Below are 13,644 nucleotides of genomic sequence, written 5' to 3' on the forward strand. Positions count from 1 at the left end.
TCTGCAGTAGTTCCTTAAGTATGACCACAGAGGATATAGGATTAAAACTGTATGGAGAGACATTGAAATCAGGTATCATCATCATCGTCTCAACAATATAAATAACCACTACTTATGAATGCCCCCTAGGCACTTCATGAAAGTTATTTCATCCTCCCAAAAACCTTATAAAGTGGCTGGTACACTCATTTTGGAGCTAAGGAAGCTGATTTGGGGACTTGAAACTTGTTATATTGTAGAAAGAGCACTGGTCTTGAAGCTACTGGCTGTGTGACCTTGGGCAAATCTCATTTTCCAGTATGGGCTAGATGATCTCTAAGATAAATAACTGCCATTGAGTCGACTCTGATGGATAGCAACCTAAAGCATGGGAGAACAAAATGTTGCCTGGTCCTGTGTCATCTTCACAACTGCCAACTGTTCTAGTCCATTGTTGAGGCTATTGTGTCGGTTCATCTCACCAAGGGCCTCCCTCACCCTCCCTGGCCCTCTACTTCACCAAATGTGATGTCCACCTCCAGTGATTGATCCTTCCTGATGACGTGTCCAAAGCAAATGAGCCGGATAATGTGGTTTATTGTGATCCATAAGGTTGTCATTGGCTAATTTTTGGAAGTAGATTGCCAGGCCCTTCTTCCTAGCCTGCCTTAGTCTGGAAGCTCCGCTGTCCACCGTGGGTGACCCTGCTAGTATTTGAAATACTGGTGGCATAGCTTCTAGCATCACAGCAACATGTAAGCCACCACAGTCCAACAAACTGACAGATGAGTGGTGGGATGATCTCTAAAGCCTTTTCTAGTTCTCACATAAGTGTGGATTGACCTTGTTAGACAGAGAAACTAAGACATATCATGCCCTTTATAAACCCATTTCCATTATATCATGCAAGGTCAACCAAACCAAAACCAAACTGTTGCCGTCAAGTTGATACTGACTCAAAGCGACTCTATAGGACAGAGTGGAACTGCTCCATTGAGTGTCCTAGGCTGTAATCTTTACTGCCACTACTCATCTGTCAGTCTGTCGAACATATCCTGAAGTACAGTGTTTTCAGTGATAATATCCATAACACGAGTATTTTTCAAATTTATGCACCAACCACTAATGCCAAAGATGAAGAAGTTGAAGATTTTTACCAACTTCTGCAATGTGAAATTGATCAAACATGTAATCAAGATGCATTGGTAATCACTGGTGGTTGGAATGTGAAAGTCAGAAACAAAGAAGGATCAGTAGTAGAAAATATGGCTTTGGTGATAGAAAAGACACCGGAGATTACATGATAGAATTTGGCAAGACCAACGACTGATTCATTGCAAATACCATTTTTCAACAACATAAACGGTCACTATACATGTGTACCTCACTGGATGGAAAACACAGGAATCAAACTGACTACAAAAGAGACAGCCGAGAAGCTCAATATCATCAGTCAGAACAAGGCCAGAGGCCGACTGCGGAACAGACCATCAATTGCTCACATGCAAGTTCAAGTTAAAGCTGAAGAATATTAAAACAAGTCCACAAGAACTAAAGTGTGACCTTGAGTATATCCCACCTGAATTTAGAGACCATCTCAAGAATAGATTTGACACATTGAACACTAAGCACTGAAGACCAGACGAGTTGTAGGATGACATGGACATCATACACAAAGAAAGCAAAAGGTCATTAAAAGACAGGAAAGAAAGAAATGACTGAAATGGATGTCAGAAGAGACTCTGAAACTTGCTCTTGAACATAGAGTAGCTAAAGCGAATGGAAGAAATGATGAAGTAAAAGAGCTGAACAGGTGATTTCAGAGGGCAGTACGAGAAGACAAAGTATTATTATAACATGTTCAAAGACTTGGAGTTAGAAAACCAAAAGGGAAGAACATGCTCAGCATTTCTCAAGCTGAGAGAACTGAAGAAAAAAATTCAGGCCTCGAGTTGCAATTTTGAAGGATTCTATGGGGGAAAATATTGAAAGACACAGGAAGCATCAAAAGAAGTTGGAAGGAACACACAGAATCACTCTAGCAAAAAGAATTGGTCGATATTCAACCATTTCAGGAGGTAAGCATATGATCAAGAATCAATGGTACTGAAGGAAGAAATCCAAGCTGCACTGAAGGCATTGGCAAAAAACAAGGCTCCAGGAATTGACAGAAAACGAATTGAGATGTTTAAGCACACAGATGCAACACTGGAAAGTGCTCGCTCGTCTATCCCAAGAAATTTGGAAGATAGCTACCATGTCTCTCTGTCCACTTCTCTCTTTTATATCTCAAAAGAGGTTGGCTTAAAACACAATCTAATCTCGTAGATTGAGTCCTGCCTTATTAACATAACTGCCACTAATCCCACCTCATTAACATCATAGAGGTAGGATTTACAACACATAGGAGAATCACATTAGATGACAAAATGGTGGACAATCACACAATACTGGGAATTATAGCATAGCCAAGTTGACAGACATTTTTGGGGGACACAATTCAATCTATGACAGTTTTCATAACCCAAGCCATGGTATTTTCAATCACATCGTAGGCATGGGTAAGCTGGACAATGAATAAGGAAGACCGAAGAAGAATTGATGCCTTTGAATTATGGTGTTGGTGAAGAATATTGAACATAATACCATGGATGGCCAGAAGAACGAATAGATCTGTCTTGGAAGAAGTACATCTAGAATACTCCTTAGAAGCGAGGATGGTGGGACTATGTCTCACATATGTTGGACGTGTTATCAGAAGGGACCAGTCCCTGGAGAAGGACATCATGCTTGGTAAAGTAGAGGGTCAACGGAAAAGAGAAAGAGCCCTTATGAGATGGAGTGGCACAGTGGCTGCAACAATGGGATCAAGCGTAACGAAGACTATGAGGATGGCACAGGACCAGGCAGTGTTTCGTTCTGTTGTACATAAGGTTGCTATGAGTCAGAACTGGCTCGACAGCACCTAACATCAATTTTTACGGAAGCCGACTGCCACACCTTTCTCCCTTGGAGCAGCTGGTGGGTTCTAACTGCTGACCTTTTGGTTAGCAGCTGAGTGCTTAAACACTGCACAACCAGGAGTCTTGCAAGATCGACATTTCCCCTTTAAACAGAAATTATTGCCACCAGTGTGCCAGGTTCTGTGCTAGGTACTGGCATGCAGAGCTGAACAGCATAGGCCCTGCCCTGGTGGAACTGACTTGTGGAGACCTCTATTGGTTTTGTTGTTGTTACTGGACTTTTTTTTTAAGAATAGTTTTAGATTTACATAAGAATTTAGGAGCTAGTACAGAGGTCGTGTATATTGTACACCCAGTTTTCTCTATTATTAACATCTTACATTAATAAGGAGCCCTGGTGGTGCAGTGGTTAAGTGCTTGGCTGCTAACTGTAAGGTGGGAGTTTGAACCAACAGCTGCTCTGAGGGAGAAAGATGTGGCAGTCTGCTGCTATAAAGATTATAGCTTAGGAAATCCCATTGGTCAGTTATGCTTTGTCCTATAGGGTTGCTACTAGTTGGAATCGACTGGATGGCACACAACAACAACACATTAGCGCATTTGTTACAATTAGTGAGCCAGTATTGATACATAAGGAGTCCCTGGGTAGTGCTCACCTGCTAACCTAAAGGTTGGAAGTTTGTGTTCATCCAGAGGTGCCTCAGAAGAAAGGCCTGGCTATCTACTTCCAAAAAAATCAGCCACTGAAGACCCTGTGCAGCACAGTTTTTTCTCCTGGGACACATGAGGCCGCCATGAGTTTGGAATCGACTCCGCTGCAATGGAAAAAAATCTCCAGCACCCCGCACATTGCTTGCCACTTTTAGAAAGTACAGTATAGTTGGGAAAGCAATATGATTTGGGGTTAAAAAAAAAAAAAGGTAAGATTTAAGCACTTTGCTAAGTACAAGTCACTTAATTCTGTTTCCTTGTCCCTAAAATGGGGGTAACCACAGCTGTTTTGCAATATTTTGTGAGATATATGTAAGATAATGTGGGTGTTCGAAGGTGCTTCTGCTGTTTTTTGTCCATATAGTTTGTTAATCAGGGTAGACCGAGCACAGACACTCCAAACCACCCCAAACATTCCTCAGGAGGCCGCGCTAAGACTTCTGGGTGGAGTCAGCTGCAAGGAGACCTCCAGAACATAGAGCTCAGTTCCTAGATGGGCCTCTCGTTCTCCACTTCCGCTCGTCCGCCTAAAACCGCGCCTGCGCGGTGCGTTTCTTCCTCTCTGGGCTCGGAGCTAGACTGCGGCGAAATGGTGAGTGTGGGTCGCGGCGAGGCCTGGATCTCCATCTACCCGCATCTGCCTTTCTTTTGGCTTCTGCGCCCGAGCCCCCCTTTGTTCGCCTGCCCCAGCCCATGTGCTCCCTGCGCTGCGTGCCTCACTGCAACCTGAGACACCATTCTCCCTGTGGGACGCAGTCCAGGGCGGGGCGGCTTGACAGGGTCCGGCCCATGTGGGCCGGGTTAGCGGGTCGCCCTCGGAGCACGGGCCCTGCCCTGGGCCCTAGTTTGATCTGGCCAGTTGGGGAGAATTAGGGCACAGGAAGGGGGATGTAAGTTTGTGTGAAGGTCTCGTCTCCTGGGAGGTGGGGTCTCTGTTCCGTGTCCCAACTCTTAAGTATGGCTGGTTTCTCTTATTTCGCTCCTCCGAACAGGCAAAACGCACCAAGAAGGTCGGAATCGTCGGTAAATATGGGACCCGTTATGGCGCCTCCCTCAGGAAAATGGTGAAGAAAATTGAAATCAGCCAACATGCCAAGTACACTTGCTCCTTCTGCGGCAAAGTAAGGCGGTCTCTGGAGGGGGCCGGGAGGGTAGATGATCGCTTCCAGAGTGAGGCCTTTCTTTAAAGGAGTTCGTAAACAGTGCTGGTTCCAGAGCTGCTGAGCAGTTAGAATTGCCCGTACCATTGATTATCAATTATGTGATAATAAAGTATTGATGACAATTTTTAGATTTTGTGAAATGTTTTTCATTCAAAGAAAACCATATAGGAGTTAAAGGATAAGGAAAGTCATGTGGCAGAGAGCACCAGTGTAAGTCAAACCTGCTTTGTGGAAAATAATTCAGACAGTTTTGTCAACTGATCCTTAAACGTACCAACTCTCAAGAGTACTAGTCTTAGCATCTAACATCCTACTTGTGTTGCTCGAGATTTTTGTGTGATATTTACTGTGCACATGCAGAGATACAGTATTACAACAGTCCTTGTTATGTTTTTGTTTTGGGGGAAGGGGGATTCCTCCATACCCTTGGCAGAGTCACCATGACGAATGCAAATTTCCACTAGTGAACTTGGGGGGTTAGAAATATATGTATGTTATATATACATACATATAACCTCATAAGATACACCAGCTTTAGTGTTTTTGTGTACTTCAGGCTCCTGGATGCTTGTAAAAGGCTTATATTTGGTTTATAGAGAAAATTGATTCTCTTTTTCAGACCAAAATGAAGAGACGAGCTGTGGGGATCTGGCACTGTGGTTCCTGCATGAAAACGGTAGCTGGTGGTGCCTGGACCTACAAGTGAGTCCATCTTTTTGTGGTATGGGGCCACATCCTAGGCTTGACACTGGATGGGCTAGTTTTAACTCTCGTTCCTTGGTGTCAGACTTGAAATGGGTGAGAAAGTTAAGAGTGGTTTTGTGTTTTTCAGGGCTCTTGAGAGTTATAGTTAAAAATACTGATGTTCAGTTCTTCCAAGAATAGAAGCAAGATGACTGAAATAGAAGTTGCAGTCTGATGCATGTATTACTTCAGAATTGTATACAGCCACGGGGGTTCTGAATATTATCATGATACTGTACAGCTCTGTTAGGTGGGACTGAATCTCCACTGAGCCTTGATTTGCATTAAAACTTGTTTTTAATCATTTAAAAAATAAAAGGTCACTTAACCTGTAAACAGGATTTGTTTAGACTTCAACTTTGTGACCAGGCCAAGCGATACTGCTGTGAGGCAGACCTATCTGTGCTGGTTATTGCTTGCTTTGACTCTTCTTACCCATTTCTGGAAATCAGGCACTCTTGAAGGCCTCTAATCTTGGAATTCATTGCTGACCCCTAACATCTGGGAGAGTCCTCTTGAAAGGCTTTTTGGTTGATCTGAGTTAGTGATTGATTTAAACACCTTGGGGGAGGGTGTTTTGTGAGAACATAATGGACAGTGGGGACTAGGGTCATTTCTTGGTTTTGATAGTGGAATTAATTAGCATTCATACCCCTATGATATGGGGTGGTTATGTGTTTTTGAGGTACCGTTCCTGTTAACGTCTTTAATGCTTTGCTCTCTGAGCAGTCAGGGGCATGAGATCGGCTATACCTGCAAGAGCCTGTAAGACATGGCTTTTACAGGGTGATGTCATGTGGATTGGGAGCCATTAATCTCTAGTGTTGGTTGAACTTTTAGAGTAATAGAAGGGAAATACTGACAGCACATAGTATCGGTGTTAATACTGAGTCTCATGAAGAGAAATTTAAAAAAATTAACGTTAAGATTATGTAAAAATGAGACAGTTCTACTCATTTGCTGCTTTGTGTGTTTACATAGCTGCTTATATTGGAAACCAAATTGCTTTTCTTTGCAGTACCACCTCTGCAGTCACAGTTAAGTCCGCCATCAGAAGACTGAAGGAATTGAAAGACCAGTAGAAGCTCCACCATTTGAAATATCTCTAGCCTGTAATAAATGGGTTAATTTATGTAACAGTTGCCTTGGTTTGTTGTTAATCGTATTGATTTTATGTTGTTCTTGCCAGTTCGATTTCTTTTAGGTACATTAGTATAAACTGTCCAAATTCCTGACATCTAGAGGTGTTTCTACTAGTATTAGGTCAAATCATCTGAAAATGTCATTAAATTACTGACAACCTTGTTTTACCTACAAAAACATGGAATTCACGTGGCTCAGCATAATATCTTTAAGGATCAGAGTTCTCATATCTCTGATCTTGCTGTAAGCTGATTAAAAAAAACAAAGCTATCATTTTTTTTCAAATTGCCTATCCTCCTACCACACTCTTCTTCCTAAACTTCTCCAGGCCTTACTTAATGTTATTAAAACTGGAGTTTTGGTTTTTTTTTAATCACAGTTAATATTTTAGCTTAAAAGCTACCTGTAAGAATGGCGGTGCCAGCTGTAAAGTGGCATGGCAGAGGGCCTGCACTCCTGTTAGGTTCACATGGGGAAGGAGAAAGTCATTATCAACATAAGCAGCCCAAAGCTGATTCTTGTCAGGTGGCGGTCAGACATATTTCCTCCCTGCAGGTTTGGCTCCAGAGCTATTAATCCTAGATGTTTTCTACTGGCTTTAACCTATTTTTTTTTTAATGATAGTCGAAGAGAAGTTGAAGGGGGCAGCTTGGTAGTGGAAACCATTTAGAATGCTATTGAAATAATTGATATTTTCATAGGTAAGGAAATAGTAACTTTCCGCAGTCACATGGAAATAGGACTGGAAGTTAGGTTTTCTGCCTCCTAGTTCACATTTTTCCCACTGAACTCGGCTATGGGCTCATAGTATATTTCCTCTTACTCTGCCTCTTTTTGGAATACAGATCTCCACCTTCATTTTACTCGTAAAGGCTACCCCGTCCCCAGGCTCATTTGACAGTGGTTTTCTGAGCCTTTACTTTGAAGTCGTTTGTTAATTGAACATTGTACCAGCATATAAAGATGGATAAGGCATGTGCTCCTCACTAGACTTCTGAGTTCGCAGGCCGTCTCATTGTATCCTAAATATTCATGTGAGCACTGTGATAAATGCGTAGAGAGCCAAAACAGGAGCACGTGTACTTGCCAAGAGTTTTGGGTATAAAGTTGAAAGGGCATACTTGAACTGTGTTTTAAAGGAATGTCTACTAGAGGTGAGGGCTAATGACCAAGTTCTGGAGCCAAGAGCTGTCACCGAGGAATTTGGAGGCAAAGTAAACCACGTTCGAGGGTGCTTTTCTGTCCCTTTTTAACTGGGTAACCCGTAAGGCTATCAGTTTTGAGTGGAGCCTGGAGAAACAAAAGGCTCTGCAGCAGGTCCAAGTTGCTCTGCCACCTCACGTATGACCTAGCAGGTTTGAATAGATTGGAAGATAGCTGAGGCTCAAGGGAAGAATCAGTGCTCTAGGTGGTTGGAGTTAGTGACCACCGCTGCTGGCATCTGTTGTGCATTTGAAAAGTGATTGCTTGCTGTTGGGCCCCGGTAGAAATCAAACACCAGAACATGGAATAACAAGTTTCTATCTGACCTGAACTGCCCATCATAACCTTGATGTTAACCTGATACATAAAATCAGATTTGTACAGCAGCATTCCATTCTAAGATGGAAAAAATATATACACAATTGGACCAGAGAAGATCAGAAAGTACAAGTAAACGGCCCTAGCAGGTGGTTTGTATTCCCATTGATACAGTTCCCATGGAATATACATGTATAGGGTTAATGTGCTTGGGCTGCTAACTGAAAGGTTTGTGGTTTGAGTCCATTCGGTGTACTTCAGAAGAAAAGCCATTGAAAACCCTCTGGGGGAAATACAGCAAGCTACAGATTCAACAGTCCCTGTGAATCTTGGGTGCTGCCAAGTGGTTCCAACTCATAGTGACCTTGTGTATAAGAGAATAAGACACTGCCCAGGCCTTTGCCATCTTCGCAATCATGTTTGAGCTTGTTTTAGCCACTGTTGTGTGTCTTCCTCTTTTGGCTAACTCTACCAAGCATGATGTCCTCCAGGGACTGGTCCCTCCTGGTAACATCCAAAGTACATGAGATGAAGTCTGACCATCCTCCCTTCTAAGGAGCATTCTGGCTGTACTTTGAAGACATCTTGGAAGCGTCACAGCAGCAGGCAAGCCACCGCAGTACAACAAACTGACAGACAAGTGGTGATGTAAATCTTTGGCAAAATAAATATAAGGAAAATCACACAAGAATATCACAGTATTATTGAATACCAAAGATAAGGATGGTATTAAAATCAGCAAATAGGGAGAGGAAGGGAGAAGAAACAACATTAAAACAGATGGCAAACTTCTAAACCACAATGGAAGCTAAAATACAATAAAAAAGTGCTTCAAAAATCAAAGTGCCTCAAATTGTCTACCTCAGTGAGCATATCCTTCAAAAAATTAAGATAAAGACAGTGTCAAAAAAAACACGGAATTTATCACTAGCGGACCCACACGTCAAGTAGAAAGTAAATAATCCCAGGGGGACACTTGCAGATGCAGGAAGGAATAAAAAGCAATGAGAAGGGGAAATAATGTAAATGCAAGTGAATATAGACTAAATAGCAGTAATTTGGGGGACAATATTAAAATACATTTAAACAATAGCATATAGGTCAGGGAGGAAGGGTAAATGATGCTAAAGTGTTCTAAGATTCCTGCATTGTTCAGGGGGGCATCAAACTAGATCAAATGCATGTTGTGATTTCTGTGGCAATCAAAAGAGAAAAATAATGTAAAACTAATGAATTAACATAGTGGAAATAGAATAATAAGGCAATCAGAGGGTGTATAAAAAAATTGATGGGGATAAATAAACATGTATGTAACACTGTTTCACTGGGTTTATGTACCAGTAATAACATGTAAATACATAGACTAAATGCTTCAATTAAAAGATAAAGACTGCGTACGAAAAGATGGTCAACATTATATGTCATCAGGGAATTGCAAATTAAAACAATAATGACATTAAAAAAAATAACCGAACCTGTTGCCATTGAGTCGATTCTGACTCCACAGTTACCCTGGAGGACAGAGCAGAACTGCCCCATAGGGTTTCCTAGGCTGTAATTTTTACAGAAGCAGACTGCCACATCTTTCTCACTCGGAGCAGCTGGTAGGTTCAAACCACCAACCTTGGGGTTAGCAGTCAAGTGCTTAACAACTGTGCCACCAGGGCTCCTAATAATGACGTCATCGTTGTTAGGTGCTGTTGAGTACGTTCCAACTCATAGCAACCCTATGTACCACAGAACAAAACACTGGCTGGCCCTGCACCATGCTCACAATTGTTATGCTTGAGCCCATTGTTGAAGCCACTGTGTCAGTCCATCTCGTTGAGGGTCTTCCTCTTTTCTGCTGACCCTGTACTTTACCAAGCATGATGTCCTTCTCCAGGGACTGATTGCTCCTGGCAACATGTCCAAAGTATGTAAGACGCAGTCTCACCATCCTTGCTTCTAAGGAGCATTCTGGTTGTACTTCTTCTAAGACAGATTTGTTCATTCTTTTGACAGTCCGTGGTATAGTCAGTATTCTCACGAACACCAAAATTCAAAGGCGTCAATTCTTTGGTCTTCCTTATTCTTTGTCCTGCTTTCCCGTGCATATGATGCGATTGAAAATACCATAGCGTGGTTCAGGTGCACCTTTGTCTTCAAGGTGACATCTTTGCTTTTCAACACTTTAAAGAGGTCCTTTGCAGGTAATTTGCTCAATGCAATGTGTCTTTTGATTTCTTGACTGCTGCATCCAGTGTTGATTGTGGATCCAAGTCAAATGAAATCCTTGACAGCTTCAATCTTTTCCCCATTTATCATGATGTTTATTGATCCAATTATGAGGATTTTTGTTTTCTTTATGTTGAGGTGCAATCCATACTGAAGGCTGTGGTCTTTGACCTTCATCAGTAAGTGCTTCAAGTCCTCTTCACTTTCCTCTTCGCTTTCAGCAAACAAAGTTGTGTCATCTGTATATGGCACGTTATTGAGTCTTCCTCCAATCCTGATGCCCTGTTCTTCATATGGTTCAGCTTCTTAGATTATTTGCTCAGCGTAAGGATTGAATAAATATGGTGTCTTAGTCATCTAGTGCTACTATAACAGAAATACCACAAGTGGTTGGTTTGACAAAGAGAAATGTATTCCCTTACAATCTAGGTGGCCAAAAGTTCGAATTCAGGGCGCCAGCTCCAGGGGAAGGCTCTCTGTCTCTGTTGGCTCTGGAGGAAGGTCCTGGCCTAGGAGCTTCTCAGGTTTAGGGACCCCGGGTCCAAAGGACGCAGTCTGCTCCTGGCACTGGTTTCTTGGTGGTATGAATCCCCATGTCTCTCTACTCACTGCTCTCTTAAGTATCTCAAAAGAGATTGATTTAAGACCCAACCTAATCTTGTAGATTGAGTCCTGCCTCACCAACATAATTGCTGCTAATTATCATCCACCTCATTATCATCATAGAGGTAGGATTTACAACACATAGGAAAATCACATCAGATGACAAAATGGTAGACAGTTATACAATACTGGGAATCATGGTGTCTTAGTTATCTAGTGCTGCTATAACGGAAATACCCCAAGTGGATGGCTTTAACAAAGAGAAGCTTACTCTCTGACAGTCCAGTAGGCCAGAAGCCGGAATTCAGGGTGCCAGCTCGAGGAAGGCTTTCTGTCTCTGTCGGCTCTGGAGGAAGGTCCTTGTCATCAGTCTTCCCTTTGAGAGCATCAGCACAGGAACCTCAGGTCCAAAGGACACGCTCTGTTCCCAGCGCTGCTTTCTTGGTCGTATGAGGCTCCCATATCTCTGCTGGCTTCTCTCAAATCTCAAAAGAGATTGGCTTAAGACACTATCTAATCATGTAGATCTCATCAATATAACTGCCACTAATCGATCACATTACATCACAGTGATAGGATTTACAACACACAGGGAAGTCACATCAGATGACAAAATGGTAGACAATCATACAATACTGGGAATCATGACCTAGCCAAGTTGACAGATTTTGGGGGGACATAATTCAATCCATGGCACATGGCCTCGCCAAGTTGATACACATTTTTGGGTGACACAATTCAATCCATAACATGGTGAAAGGATACAACCTGATGCACACCTTTCCTAACTTTAAATCAGGCAGTGTCTCCTTGTTCTGTTTGAACGACTGCCCCTTGGTCTATGTACAGATTCCACATGAGCACGATTAAGTGTTCCGGAATTCCCATTCTTCACAATGTTATCCGTAATTTGTTATGATCCACGCAGTCGAATGCCTTTGCATGGTCAATAAACACAGGTAAACATCTTTCTGGTATTCTCTGGTTTCAGCCAGGATCCACCTGACATCAGCAGTACCTCTTGCTCCATATGCTCTTCTGAACCTGACTTGAATTTCTGGCAGTTGCCCGTTGTTGTACTGCTGCAATCACTTTTGAATGATCTTCAGCAAAATTTTACTTGTGTGTAATACAATGCATTCCCAAACAAACTACCAACACCATTCTTTAATGAGATGGGAAAACTAATCATTAACTTTATATGGAAAGGAAAGAGGCCCTGGATCAGTAAAGCACTACTGAAGAAAAAGAATAAAGTAGAAGAGCTCACACTACTTGACTTCAGAACCTACTATACAGCTAAGGTAGTCAAAACAGCCTGGTACTGGTACGATGACAGGCACATTGACCAATGGAACGGAATCAAGAACCCAAATGTAACTCCATCCGCCTACGGTCACCTGATCTTCGACAAAGGCTCAAAGTCCATTAAATTGGGAAAAGATGGTCTTTTTTAACAAATAGTGCTAGCAAAACTGGATGTTCATCTGTAAAAAAATGAAACGGGACCCATACCTCACGCCATGCACAAAAACTAGTTCAAAGTGGATCAAAGACCTAAATACAAAACCAAAACTATAAAGATCACAGAAGAAAAAATAGGGTCAAGCCTAGAGGACCTAATACACGGCATCAATTGGATACAAACCATAACTAACAGTACACAAACACCAGAAGATAAGCTAGATAACTGGAATCTTCTAAAAATTAAACAATTATGCTCATCAAAGGACTTCACCAAAAGAGTAAAGAGGAGCCTATAGACTGGGAAAAAAATCTTGCTATGACAAATCTGACAGAGGTCTAATCTCTAAAATCTATAGGAAAACCCAGCACCTCTACAACAAAAGAGACAAATAATCCAATTAGAAAATGGGCGAAGGATATACAGACACTTCACCAAAGAAGACCTTTGGGCAGCTAACAGACACATGAAAAAATACTCGCGATCACTAGCCATTAGAGAAATGCAAATCAAAACTACAATGAGATACCATCTCACCCCAACATTACTGGCACGAATCAAAAAACAAAAAATAACAAATGTTGGAGAGGCTGCAGGAAGCTTGGAACTCTTATGCCCTGCTGGTGGGAATGTAAAATGGTGCATCCATTTTGGAAAGTGATATGGTGCTTCCTTAAAAAGCTAGAAATAGAAATACCATAGGGTCTAGCAATCCCAGTCCTATGAATACATCTACAGAAATAAGAGCCATCACATGAATAGACATGCACACCCATGTTCATTGCAGCATTATTTCACAATAGCGAAAAGATAGAAACAACCTAAGTGCCCATCAATAGAGTGAATGGATAAACAAAGTATGGTACATACACACAGTGGAATACTGCACAATAATAAAGAACAATGATGAATCTGTGAAACATCTCACAACATGGGTGAATCTGGAGGGCATTATGCTGAGTGAAATAAGTCAATCACAAAAGGACAAATACTATATGAGACCATGTCATCGGTTGAATTGTGTCCTCTGAAAATGTGTGTCAACTCGGCTAGGCCATGCTTCCCAGTGTTGTGTTATTGTCCATCATTTTGTGATTTTCCTATGTGTTGTAAATCCTGCCTCTATGATGTTAAT

The 13,644-nt window shown here is 41.9% G+C and overlaps 1 protein-coding gene across 1 annotated transcript; it reads left to right on the top strand.

Moving 5' to 3' along the window:
* Positions 1–4,131: 4,131 nt before the first annotated feature.
* Positions 4,132–6,697, top strand: RPL37A (ribosomal protein L37a). The gene is made up of 4 exons (XM_049888118.1): positions 4,132–4,245; positions 4,646–4,774; positions 5,436–5,518; positions 6,579–6,697. Exons 1-4 carry the CDS (start codon positions 4,147–4,149, stop codon positions 6,640–6,642), a joined length of 375 nt encoding a protein of 124 aa, XP_049744075.1. The 5' UTR covers positions 4,132–4,146; the 3' UTR covers positions 6,643–6,697.
* The last annotated feature ends 6,947 nt before the right edge of the window (positions 6,698–13,644 follow it).

The sequence above is a fragment of the Elephas maximus genome, chromosome 6, assembly GCF_024166365.1.
Source record: "Elephas maximus indicus isolate mEleMax1 chromosome 6, mEleMax1 primary haplotype, whole genome shotgun sequence".
Taxonomy (NCBI): domain Eukaryota; kingdom Metazoa; phylum Chordata; class Mammalia; order Proboscidea; family Elephantidae; genus Elephas; species Elephas maximus.